The 14,403-nt window shown below is 40.9% G+C and overlaps 1 protein-coding gene across 6 annotated transcripts in view; it reads right to left on the bottom strand.

Moving 5' to 3' along the window:
• The window catches only part of ythdc2 (YTH domain containing 2), a 175,517-nt gene extending 161,841 nt beyond the window's left edge, over positions 1–13,676 (bottom strand). For all 6 annotated transcript variants that reach the window (XR_013488106.1, XR_013488107.1, XM_078161883.1 and 3 more), the window contains exon 1: positions 13,545–13,676. Coding sequence is in view for 4 of the 6 variants with exons in the window: in XM_078161883.1 (XP_078018009.1) it covers positions 13,545–13,565 (21 nt within the window). In the remaining 2 variants the exon portion in view is untranslated. The remainder of the gene's footprint in view (positions 1–13,544) is intronic.
• Positions 13,677–14,403: the final 727 nt, after the last annotated feature.

Raw genomic sequence — 14,403 nt, 5'->3', positions numbered from 1 at the left:
AGTGTTCACTAGAGTTGGGTGGTATCCAAATTTTGTTACAGTTAAACCTTCCCCACATTTTCCTGGGGTATACGGTATTACTAATTAAAATTACTTTAAAGGGCTCAGAGGGAGTCGCCAAAATGTCGCCTTGTGCCTATACCATTCAGAAACAGAATAGCAAACATTACATAGGCCTAAGAATACTGAAAATTAACAACAAAACATGTATAATATTAACAACTTTTATTAACAAATATTTATAAAAGTGCAAATGCAGCAGTCAACCAAACAGAATGGAATAACAACAAATTGTCTGTGGGCTACAGTCCACTTCCAGTACAGTAATCGACACAAATCATTAAGTTAAAACACAGCCCTATAACATCCAATACTTATAGGCTTATCGAATAATAAAAAAGTAACAATACACAACAAAGGCAACAGCGAAAATGTGTGCTATACAGCGTATCCTCAGACCACGACGGGTAAAGTCCGTTGGTTTATTTTTAGAGCCTACCTTTAGTTTGAAATGTTCACCCTCTCCAAGTCCCAACCTTTTTGTCCGTCAGAACAGGCTACTCCTCATTGAAAATGAAATAAAAACAAAGTATAATGATAACTATAGCAGCATCCTATGCTTCAAAACTATTCAAGGTTTTTCGCTAGAAAAAGTTATCTTTGCTCCTGCTCACTCCTGTATGGTGCCGAGCGGACCTGCCACCGCATCGGCTTTTCTTTGAAGGTGACAGGCCAGAGTCATGTTTTTTCCGGTGGTTCGGGTTGCGCTTCTCCCTCCTTCACTCCGATGGACACTAGACCTTCTGCTGCTGCTGCTTGCAGAAGTTGTGAAGTTGTGTGTTTTTTTTGGGACCAACTCGCTTGATGTGCGGCTTGCCATCTTTTCTTCTCTTTCTCACGTCCGAGCTGTCACGTGAAGACGTCACATCCAAAAAATTTATCAAATGTCCCGACAACAGTTAAGGGCAGTTATAAGAGACACATTATAGCCTACTATTAGTTTTAAATTGTAATAGTATTAAATTGAAAACTCATTTACACACACATTATATATATATATATATATATATATATATATATATATATATATATATATATATATATATATATATATATATATATATACACACACACACACAGTACAGGCCAAAAGTTTGGACACACCTTCTCATTCAATGCGTTTTCCTTATTTTCATGACTATTTACATTGTAGATTCTCACTGAAGGCATCAAAACTATGAATGAACACATGTGGAGTTATGTACTTAACAAAAAAAGGTGAAATAACTGAAAACATGTTTTATATTCTAGTTTCTTCAAAATAGCCACCCTTTGCTCTGATTACTGCTTTGCACACTCTTGGCATTCTCTCCATGAGCTTCAAGAGGTAGTCACCTGAAATGGTTTTCCAACAGTCTTGAAGGAGTTCCCAGAGGTGTTTAGCACTTGTTGGCCCCTTTGCCTTCACTCTGCGGTCCAGCTCACCCCAAACCATCTGGATTGGGTTCAGGTCCGGTGACTGTGGAGGCCAGGTCATCTGCCGCAGCACTCCATCACTCTCCTTCTTGGTCAAATAGCCCTTACACAGCCTGGAGGTGTGTTTGGGGTCATTGTCCTGTTGAAAAAGAAATGATCGTCCAACTAAACGCAAACCGGATGGGATGGCATGTCGCTGCAGGATGCTGTGGTAGCCATGCTGGTTCAGTGTGCCTTCAATTTTGAATAAATCCCCAACAGTGTCACCAGCAAAACACCCCCACACCATCACACCTCCTCCTCCATGCTTCACAGTGGGAACCAGGCATGTGGAATCCATGCGTTCACCTTTTCTGCGTCTCACAAAGACACGGCGGTTGGAACCAAAGATCTCAAATTTGGACTCATCAGACCAAAGCACAGATTTCCACTGGTCTAATGTCCATTCCTTGTGTTTCTTGGCCCAAACAAATCTCTTCTGCTTGTTGCCTCTCCTTAGCAGTGGTTTCCTAGCAGCTATTTGACCATGAAGGCCTGATTGGCGCAGTCTCCTCTTAACAGTTGTTCTAGAGATGGGTCTGCTGCTAGAACTCTGTGTGGCATTCATCTGGTCTCTGATCTGAGCTGCTGTTAACTTGCCATTTCTGAGGCTGGTGACTCGGATGAACTTATCCTCAGAAGCAGAGGTGACTCTTGGTCTTCCTTTCCTGGGTCGGTCCTCATGTGTGCCAGTTTCGTTGTAGCGCTTGATGGTTTTTGCGACTCCACTTGGGGACACATTTAAAGTTTTTGCAATTTTCCGGACTGACTGACCTTCATTTCTTAAAGTAATGATGGCCACTCGTTTTTCTTTAGTTAGCTGATTGGTTCTTGCCATAATATGAATTTTAACAGTTGTCCAATAGGGCTGTCGGCTGTGTATTAACCTGACTTCTGCACAACACAACTGATGGTCCCAACCCCATTGATAAAGCAAGAAATTCCACTAATTAACCCTGATAAGGCACACCTGTGAAGTGGAAACCATTTCAGGTGACTACCTCTTGAAGCTCATGGAGAGAATGCCAAGAGTGTGCAAAGCAGTAATCAGAGCAAAGGGTGGCTATTTTGAAGAAACTAGAATATAAAACATGTTTTCAGTTATTTCACCTTTTTTTGTTAAGTACATAACTCCACATGTGTTCATTCATAGTTTTGATGCCTTCAGTGAGAATCTACAATGTAAATAGTCATGAAAATAAAGAAAACGCATTGAATGAGAAGGTGTGTCCAAACTTTTGGCCTGTACTGTATATACATACATATATAGATATAGGTGCTGGACGAGCCCTCACTATTTAAGCATTAAATAAATTATATTTAATATTATATCAGGCTCCTTTAGGCCTATATGCACGCCAGATTTTTTTTTAAATGGCGGTAATGAAACTGATACCGTTTCTATTTTTAGATACGGAATACCTTATTATCGTATTATTGCCCAACCCTAGTGTTCACCCTACCCCTGCATCCATCCTGTCTTCCACAGTGTCACCTGCTGCTGCTGCTCCTGTTCCACTGTCACCTGGAAGTAGCCCCTCCCCCACTACTGCAGCTACAGTTACAACATCTACCACCCACGGCCAACTACCACTGTCCTTTACAGCAGACGAGGTGAGGGCAGAGCTCAGGAGACTGCGCACAGGGAAAGCTGTGGCCCAGATGGAGTGTGTCCAAGGCTCCTGAAAGACTGTGCAGGCCAGCTAGCAGAGCCCCTTCGGTGGCATTTTAACAGGAGTCTTCGAACAGGCAAAGTCCCAGTGCAGTGGAAAACATCTTGTCTCGTACTGGTGCCCAAAGTGGGGCACCCTGCTAAATTAAATGACTAACGACCGGTGGCCTTAACATCACACATTATGAAGAACCTGGAGTGCCTGGTCATCAGTTTCCTGAAGTCAGAGGTCACTGATGCTGTGGACACCCTCCAGTTTACCTATCAAGAGAACACTGGAGTAAGGTTGTGCAATTAATCGTCTGGTGATCGGGATTACGATTTTGAGGTCAAACGATTTCAAAATTAATGAAATCAAAACGATTTTTGGTCACGAACGCCTGGAGATGTTATTTTGTCTTCTACAGAAGCAGTACATGCTCAGTACCGCCCCCTCCCCTCCTCTCCTCTATTTCCTCCATGAGCCAGTCAAGTAGGTGAACTACGAATAATGCGAGGGGCAGGTGATCGTGGAAGATTTCAAAAACAGCATGCGGAAAATGGCAGAGAGAGAGCGAGAGAGGTTGGTCTGTGTGTGTGTGTGTCTGTGTGTGCAGGCATCGGGGCCGAACTCCGCCATGTGAAGAATTGTGAACGCGCGACCATGTAGAGACAGAAATGACATGCTGTCGTGTAAACAATACAAATCATCACGTGTGCCGCATAATCGTTTGCATAAACGTGATTTCAATTTTGACCAAAATAATCGTGATTATGATTTTTTCCATAATCGAGCAGCCCTACCCTAGAGTGGAAGATACTGTTATTTACAAGCTGCATCGGGCCTACACCTACTTGGAGGAGCCAGGATGTTGTGTGAGGATCCTTTTCCTTGACTTTTCAAGTGCGTTTAATACTATCCAGTCCCCCATACTGAGAGACCGGTTGGAGGGGTTGAAAGTAGATCGCTTCCTGACCTCCTGGATAACAGACTACCTGACACAGCTGCCTCAGTATGACAGGCTTGGAAGCTAGTGTCTCCGGGATGGTCAGGAGCAGCACTGGCGCTCCACAGGGAACTGTTTTAGCACCGTTCCTGTTCACACTCTACACAGCAGACTTTAAGTACAACTACAGTCGGGTCCATAATTATTTGGACAATGATACAGTTGTTATCATTTTGGCTCTGTACACCACCACAATGGGTTTTAAATGAAACAATGAATACCTGCTTAAAGTGCAGACTCTCAGCTTTCATTTAAGGCTTTTTTCAAAAATGTAGTATGAACCGTGTAGGAATTACAACCATTTCTTCACACAGTCCGCCAACTTTAAGGGCTCATAAGTATTTGGACAAACTAACATAATCATCAATTAAACAGTCAGTTTTAATACTTGGTTGCAAATCCTTTACAGTCAATGACTGCCTGAAGTGTTGGACACATAGGCATCATCAGATGCTGGGTTTCTTCCCTGGTGATGCTCTGCCAGCCCTTTACTGCAGCCATCTGCACTTCCTGCTTGTGTTTTGGGTGTTTTGCCCTCAGTTTTGGCTTCAGCAAGAGAAACGCATGCTCAGTTGGATTCAGGTCAGATGATATGACTTGGCCATTGCAGAACATTCCACTTCTTTGCCTTAAAAATGTCTTTGGTTGCTTTTGCAATATGCTTCAGGTCAATGTCCATCTGCACTGTGAAGCATCGTCTAATGAGTTTTGAAGCATTTGGTTGAATCTGAGCAGATAATGGTGCCCCAAACACTTCAGCTTTCATCCTGCTGCTCTTGTAAGCAAGACAAGACTTCACTAGAATAAATACAGAGGGTTTATCACAAGATGCAAACCACTGGTTAGCCTTAAAAATGGAAGGCCAGATTAGAGTTTGTCAAAAACCATCTAAAAAGCCTGTACAGTTGTGGAACAGCATACTATGGACAGATAAAACAAAGATCAACTACCAGAATGATGGGAAGACAAGAGAAGGAAGAAGGGAAGGAACTGCTCATGATCCAAAGCACACCACCTCATCAGTGAAGCATGGTGGAGGTACTGTTATGTCATGGCCATGTATGGCTGCCAGTGGAACTGGTTCTCTTGTATTTATTGATGATGTGACTGCTGACAAGAGCAGCAGGATGAAAGCTGAAGTGTTTGGGGCACCATTATCTGCTCAGATTCAACCAAATGCTTCAAAACTCATTGGACGATGCTTCAATTGAGCATGCGTTTCTCTTGCTGAAGCCAAAACTGAGGGCAAAACACCCAAAACACAAGCAGGAAGTGCAGACGGCTGCAGTAAAGGGCTGGCAGAGCATCACCAGGGAAGAAACCCAGCATCTGATGATGCCTATGTGTCCAACACTTCAGGCAGTCATTGACTGTAAAGGATTTGCAACCAAGTATTGAAACTGACTGTTTAATTGATGATTTTGTTAGTTTGTCCAAATACTTATGAGCCCTTAAAGTTGGGGGACTGTGTGAAGAAATGGTTGTAATTCCTACACGGTTCATACTACATTTTTGAAAAAAGCCTTAAATGAAAGCTGAGAGTCTGCACTTTAAGCAGGTATTCATTGTTTCATTTAAAACCCATTGTGGTGGTGTACAGAGCCAAAATGATGACAACTGTATCATTGTCCAAATAATTATGGACCTGACTGTATATATATACACACACACATATATATATATATATATATATATATATATATATATATATATATATATATATATATATATATATATATATATATATACACACACACACACACACACACACATATATATATATATATATATATATATATATATATATGTGTGTGTATGTATACACCTATCCATTCATACAATATACTCTAAATTGTTTTAACATCTGAAAAAAAAAAAAAAAAATCATCATTCTGAAGGCGTGGCAGCTTTTATTTTGCCATGGCGGCACCACGATCAATTACATGTAGAGGAAACCCTGGATGTTTTGCTGCCTCTAGCAGCAGCTGTAGTCTGAGAAACAAATGACTTCATTCTAGTGTTGTCACGGTACCAAAATTGGGACCCACGGTACGATACCAGTCAAAGTATGACGGTTCTGAGTAGTATCACAATACCACAGAAAAAATTAGGCAGATGTGCCTTTTGTCATTTATAAAAAGATAAATCACTTTTCTATAATACATAAATGATATTTCATTGGAATAAATTACTTACTGACTTATTCATACTTCAAAAACAGCATCAATCAGTGATTAACATAGGGGGGATCAAAATAAAATACATAAATAAAATAAAAATCAATCAGCCACCCTCCTCCCCTGACAAGTTAAGAACAGTCCCTTCAGTGCGGTGAGGTTTGTGGACTGTGACCTGCCACAAAGAGAGAAATGTGATCGGCTTGTTTCTCCTCTGACAAGTCACATACCCAGGGCCGGCCCTAGCCATTTTGGTGCCCTAGGCAAGATTGAGATTTGGTGCCCCCCCAAACCACATTACCCCACCGGTACTGGGGACACAAACATCAGGGACCACAATGGTTTCAAGACAAAAAGTGCTGCTGGGGTAGGTGTATATCATAAAATGTCACAGAACTCACTAATAGTAGTAAAACAGCATTTTTTATTTAGCCTAATTGCTAATAGGCTATTAGCCAATTTGCAACCCTGTAATCCAGTGTAGACCTAATTCATTGATATATTTCAATATCAATCGAGCTTACTACAATGTGCTACGATGCCAAGTGGCGCTCACATCTCTGGTGCAAGCCAATGCAGAAATCTGTTTTTGTGGATAAGTTCGTGTTCGTGTCGAGCCATTATCACTGATATTTGTCAGCGAAATTTCAGCACAAGAAGGAGCAGTTATCCAGATAGCTAGCTATTGGCTTGCCATTCAGTCTCATATCCTTCAATCTGTAACATTATCTGAATCCAACAGCTATCGTAGCATTATTATGTAGCATTAGCTTTATTGCTACTTAGCTAGCTAGCTGCAACAAATGAAACATCTAACGACGTTACACACAGAACGGCATTTTAACCCTATGGGCCCTAGACCTTTTTTGGGGTATTTTTACTGCCTTTACTTTTAAGCTCATATCACAGTCATTATAAAGGCTACATACACATGCTATATCTTGTTTTTTTAGGACAACCTGGGCTAACCAGATTTGCCATCATTTCATGTCCTTCTATGTGCCTGTATTTTATATTAATTTTTATATCAATGAAAAAAACAAATCTGTGTGACTAAATTCTTACATTTTTACGTGTATCTCACCATAGCAAGTTGGAAGTAGACATATTCTGCCATATATGAAGAGGGGAGACTCTCTGGAATCTGGCAATATAAGAACCATGATGGTGGGACATTCTGTCACTTCACAGTTGTCCAAAACATGTGGTTTGTGCCAGGCGGACATGATTGCCAGTATTTTTTCATTATTGCAAGAAATTCCATTGACTCATTCACAAGTCCAAAATGTGTTTTATCTGAAAGAAACATGCAATATTTACATCTAAGATCATAGAAAAATAGTCAACCAAGTGCAGTGATGTCCTCCAAGATAATATTTGCCACTTTGTGTGGGGGGGGGGGGGGGGGGGCGCGTCCCAAAACAATGTATATGGTGACTACGGCCCTGTCATGCATGCATAATTAGGCTACAGTTGTCTGGGTGCGCAAAGGTGAAGTGCGCTGGTCTTGTCGTACAAAGTTTGATGGAGTGTCAACTAGACAATATGGAGATATTTGCATCTTGAAAGCCGGACTACAAATGTGGATAGACAGGGAGAAACACACGCAAGCCTAAGACGTGGTAAGATACGATATTCCTCACTATATGAAGTGACTGATAACAAGATCTGTATAATGGATTGTAAAGAAATTCATCAGGTTTTTATTTTGTAGACAATTGATCTGGATTTATAGCGTGATGGGATGACAGCACAATGATGTGTGCGGTATCCTCGGAAAGCTCTGCTCCTGCACTTTCATATGATATGTGTGGCATTTCTGTGCGAGCCTGCATTCGCGAGTAATCCATCCAAGAGTAATGTGTGTGCAAAGCTGTATGAAAGCTCTGTTATACATCATTTTAGTGTAACTTTATGATTTTTTTCGCTGTGAAAACATTGGACTACCGACAAGTGCTTGGTCTTGTCGGAAAGCTGTGGTTCCGCTCACGGTCGTGGAGAAAATCGATAGAGAAGAACAGGTGTGAATTTGGACGCACTATGCCTCGTTCGGGCCCATAGGGTTAAAGATAACATAAGACAGACGACATACCTCTATATCGGACTTTCTTTTCCTCCTCCTCCCGCACCGGAAGGCTTGGACCTTTTCATTATTATGAAATGCAGGTAAAACGTAAATATCTGCCTATCTTGACCAGATTTTGACACAGACCCCACTCTCAGTGCGCACAGTACAGGTGCAGGGGCAGGGCAGATGAAAATTTTTGAGGAACAGGGGTACAAAGTGTATTTCTTTCTTGCTTGCTTGCTTGCTTGCTTTCTCTCTTTCTTTCTGTATTTGTTCATTTGTTACCTCCAGAAAAAATAGGATGGGCGCCCACTGGCGAATTTTTCTTTTTCTTTTTTTTTCTTTTTTTTCCCAGCGCCCACCAGACAATGTGGCAGCCTAGGCGACCGCCTATCGCCTATGCCTTAAGCCGACCCGGCACATACCTGTGTGCCGCCACGGCTGGGTTGTTCAGGTATTTCAAGGCAGTCATGACACCAACAAAGAGGAAATTATTGGACCTGGAGCCGGGCTTCTCGGTCGCCGGTAAGCCATTATCTTGCGCCGCGGAGCACTATGGCCACCGTATTTGCAGGAATACGGCGGAGGCTCCGCCGTATTCCTGTCTGTGACATAGACAGAGCTGTCTGTATGGCCCGTTCAACCCACAACCGGCAGGATTCACCTTTCGTTTCTGCTGCTGGTTGAAATCTGTACTTGCACAGCGTGCTCCTGAATGATTTCTTTTGCTCACACAAAACTATTTTTAGTCGCAAATGTGAGTAAAATGCTCGCATTGTAGAGCTCTGTGGAAAACAAATCACTGTAGCATATATAAACAAATCTAGCCTACAAGTAAAAAGAAATAGGCTAAATAATAGCTTTCACTGCTTAAAGATACTCAGTAGCTCAGCTAATACCTGAAATGTCACTGGTAAACAAACCACTGCAGCAGCATATTGAGTACCAGGTGACCAGCGCGCGCCGTTATTGGACCGCGCACGGACACTCACCCTCTTGCGATTGGACTTTGAACTTATCCCACAGTAGTGGTACCGTGAGGTACCGTAGTACTACGGTGCTCCAACATTATGGTATCATATGTATCATATGTACCGCGGTCTACCGTTGGTACCAGTATACCGTGCAACACTACTTCATTCAGTGTTTCCCCTAGCTTTACAGCTTAAAGGAATCATGGTGCTCATATGTTTTTCCTTTAATGACAGCACTCAATATAACTGAACAGTTTTTTGAACTGTACACTGAACTAAACATCAGAATATTTCTACTTCTAGAACAGTCTCAAAATGAATAAATGCACACAGAAATTAATAAATGCACAAAAAAGGATTCACAAATGTATTTGGGGATTTATATGACTCAAAAGACAAACACATTTTCAATGGACACAAAAATATGTTTCATTCCATATATATAGGTAAAAGAAAATCCACATATAAAAAATAAGATTTATAAACATATTTGTGATGCACACACAAATATTTCTTGTTTTAAATATGTGCAATTGAAATTCACAAATATACGCATGTAAAAGCATTTGCAATTTTCATCAAATACATATTTGGAGGTTGTTACATTGATATATGAACTGTGGAACCTGCAAGTGCTTTTAATTTGTAAACTTCCCTGTATTTGTGTGTGAGTTTTGAGTCTCCCATGACATTTGTGAATTTCAATTGCACATATTTAAAACAAGAAATATTTGTGTGTGCATCACAAATATATTTATAAATCTTATTTTTTATATGTGGATTTTCTTTTACTTATATATGGAATGAAACATTTTTGTGTGCATTGAAAATGTGTTTGTGCTTTGAGTCATACATATATACATATATATATATATATATATATATATATATATATATATATATATATATATATATATATATATATATATATATATATATATATGTGTATATATTAGCCATCTTGATGATTAAACATCCACCCCCTCGCTAGTTGGCACAAGAAATATTAGTCGGTTTAACCAATTAGTGTTTTATTCATGTACAAGGCCACTAAACTGTCATGCAGAGCCCACCACTAGTGGGTGCTACAGAGCTGTCAGACAGCAGTCTCCCTCCCCACTATAATGCTCGAGTAGACTGGAGTTTTAAAACAACACAGTGGGAAACTGGAGAGACGTCCTCTCACAAAAAACCAGCACGGTTTGGCAGTACTTTGATCTCGAAAATGAATTCACCAGCAATTTATCTTTTTTGAGATGTTATATTATTTGTTAACTTTAAGTGAGTTTTTCTCAGATAATGTACAGTGTTTACATTCATACTGCACTGCGCAAAATGCCTCTAATTTCAGCTGAAAGTTAATTATAAATTAGATTACATTTAGATTAATTCATGTTTGTTGGATAATCTGCAAGGTTCAATGTGCCCCACATTTCAGGGGCAATTTATTTATTTTAGATGTTATTTTAGTGGTTAACTTTTGACTGAGTTGCCGACATGTTCACATTCATACCGCACGGCGTGTATGAACAACTTCAGGACTGTTTCCAACGGACTGACTGGGATCTATTCCACCATTCTGACCTGGAGGTATGTACACAGCAGGTTCTTTTTTACATCAACTGCTGTGTGGACAGTGTCACAGTGCAGAAACGGGTCTGGACCTTTCCAAATCAGAAAGCATGGATTACAAAGGAGGTCTTCACGCTCATACGAGCTCGTGATAGGGCCCTCAAGTCAGGAGACCAGGCCCTCTACAGCTCTGCAAGGGCAAATCTGAAATGAGGTATCAGAGAGGCAAAACGGTCGCACTCAAAGAAGATCGAGGAGCGTCTCAGTGATAACAACGCAAGACAGGCATGGCAGGGACTAAAACAAATCTCCAACTATGAGGGCAACACCGCCACCATCTCCGACAGCAGTGCCTCCTTGGCAGGTGAGCTGAACTGCTTTTTCTCAAGCTTTGAGGCAACTTTTCCACCCTCACACACAAACATCCCTGCTACAGACTCTAGTGTTCTGATAGTTCAGGAACATGAGGTGAGGAGAGTGTTCAGAGCTGTCAACCCAAGGAAGGCCACAGGTCCAGACGGTGTACCTGGGAAGGTCCTGAAAGCCTGCAGCTACGAACTAGCACAGGTTTTCACAAATATCTTCAACCTGTCCCTTGCCAGAGCCACAGTCCCCTCCTGCCTTAAAACAGCTACAATCATTCCGGTACCCAAAAAACACAACATAAATAACTTAAATGACTATAGACCCATCGCCCTCACGCCCATTGTCACCAAATTCCTAGAGAGACTGATATCACAGCATATAAAAGCCAACCTCCCTCCATCATTCGACAACCACCAGTTTGCATACAGTCAGAACAGATCCACTGAGGATGCCATAAGCATTGCCCTTCACACAGCCCTGCAGCACCTGGAACAGAGACACACATATGTTCGGATGCTGTTTATCGACTACAGCTCAGCATTTAATACCATTATCCCGGACATTCTCATTAGAAAACTTTCCATCTCGGCTTCTCCTCACATCTCTGCTCCTGGATCCTGGACTTCCTCACACACCACCCCCAGTCTGTTAAACTTGGCTCTCATCTCTCCTCCTCACTAACTCTCAGCACAGGCTCCCCTCAAGGCTGCGTGCTAAGCCCTCTGCTGTAGTCCCTCTATACATTTGACTGTACACCCACTTCCACATCAAACACTATAATTAAGTGCGCAGATGACACAATCATCATTGGCCTCATCTCAGGGGGGGATGAGCCTGCATATCGAATTGAAGTACAAAGTCTGACCATGTGGTGCTCTGCAAACAACCTCGACTTAAACATAAACAAAACAAAAGAACTGATTATAGACTTCAGAAAGACTAGGGACAACCACCTGCCCCTCCTCATAAAAGGCGACTGTGTGGAAATCGTCCAAAGCCATAAATTCCTCGGCATACACATCACAAACACACTTTCCTGGACAGAACACACAACTGCTACTATTAAGAAGGCATCTCAACGCCTTCACTTTCTCCGTGTCCTGAGGAAAAATCACCTCAGCAGAACAGTAATGGTGGCCTTCTACTACGCAGTCATCGAGAGCACTTTGACCTACGGACTCACAGTGTGGTATGCAGGCTGCACGGCAGCAGAGAAAAAGGCTCTATAAAAGATTGTGAAAACAGCACAAAAGATCATCGCCTGCCCTCTTCCCTCCCTGGAAGGAGTTGCAGATGCTCGATACCTCTCCGGAGCCAAAAACATTTTAGAAGACTCCTCACATCCCAGTCATAAAATATTTGACCTCATGCCCTCAGGCAAGCATTACAGAGCCATAAAAACAAACACAAACAGACTCCTGAACAGTTTCTTCCCCGGAGCCATCCAGTCATTAAACAAATCACAATCACACTGACAACCATGGGACAATATGCAACAGGGACTGTGCAATAATGTTTTTATCCTACTGGTTTTATTATATTGCTTTAATAATGCACTTGACACTTAATGCTTCTGTTTATTCTTTTTTTTTTCTTTTTCTTCGTGCATTATGTGTATGTGTTTGTGTGTATGTTGCTATGCCACTGTGATGAGCCCTCTGTAGTTTCGCTGTAGTACTTATACAATGACAATAAAAACATATTCTTTCTATTCTATGGTCTGTTCCATATAGATCTTACCGGTGGTAAGGTTGGTTGTGTTGCTTTTTATGTGGATGTTTTTCGTTGATAACAGAGCTGTAACGTTAGACTTGAGACTTACACTTGATAGTGAAAAAAAAAAGGTTAGGATTTAGTGGATGTCTGCGTTACGTGTAAGACTACAGGGCCAACTTGTAACGTTAACGTAGTAACACTATACAATGAACTAGCAAGTCATTTTAAGTTCCAGCCGCTAGCTAACGTTACTTAAGTTATTTATTAGCGACTGGCAGAAGCACTGGTGTAGTGATGTAACGTTAGCTAAATTAGCTTTTAAAAGGCTTCTCCACAAGTGTCTCGTGTGTTTCGTTTCACCGGTAACATGGACGATATCGAAACTTAGCTAAGTTTAGTTAGCTGACCGGGTTCGAGGCACATCAGGATGAGAAAACAGTCTCCAGCTTTAAGTTCAGCCTGGTCATAAAACTAATTAATGCAGGTACTATAAGTTACCTTACAGCTTCGACGTTTCATTCAGAAGCATCCAGTCAGGTAAGTGGGGTGTCTTCACGGAACATTGAGCTGTATCACCCCATTGAACAGTTCCGCGGGTTTTGTGTTTTCCTGCGGACAGCCAGCCGAAAGTACATCCGGTCCGACTCCTTCAAAATTAAGTGAGACATGATGGGAAAAAAAACAGGGCTTGAACTTTTGCTCACAAAGCAATTACACAAGTTATATTGTCTGTACTATTTGAATTGAAATATCGGTTTAATACCAATTTATTTAAAACACAAGAAACGAAAAAGTGGCAGTTTAAACTTTCATGCACGCTAAAGTTTATATTAGACTCGCTGTATATTGTTACTGCAGGTAAACATCTGTGTAACAGTCTTTACTGTTAATACTTTAGCATCACGCTAAACATTACGTCCTGATTTAAAAGGTCTATGTTTTGACTTCCAAAATAAAAGCAGAGTCGACCATACACCCAGGGTTCATCTGTGGAGCTAAATCCTGCCAAAACTACACAAACAAATAAAACATAAGGCCATCCACCTTACTATTCAGGTCCTTTTTTTTAGGTCCTTGCTCTAGCTTGTATATATATATATATATATATAGGCTATATATATATATATATATATATATATATATATATATATGTATATAGACTGTGCTTTTATTTTGGAAGTCAAAACATAGGTCTTTTAAATATATATATATATATGTGTGTGTGTGTGTGTGTGTGTGTGTGTATGTATGTATGTATGTATGTATGTATGTATATACATATATATATATATATGTACATTTTATTTGAAGGCACCTTTCTTGGCACTCAAGGACACTGTACAGATACACAAAATGA

The sequence above is a fragment of the Epinephelus lanceolatus genome, chromosome 19, assembly GCF_041903045.1.
Source record: "Epinephelus lanceolatus isolate andai-2023 chromosome 19, ASM4190304v1, whole genome shotgun sequence".
In the NCBI taxonomy this organism is placed as follows: Eukaryota; Metazoa; Chordata; class Actinopteri; order Perciformes; family Serranidae; genus Epinephelus; species Epinephelus lanceolatus.
This window is presented reverse-complemented; position numbering and strand designations above follow the sequence as displayed.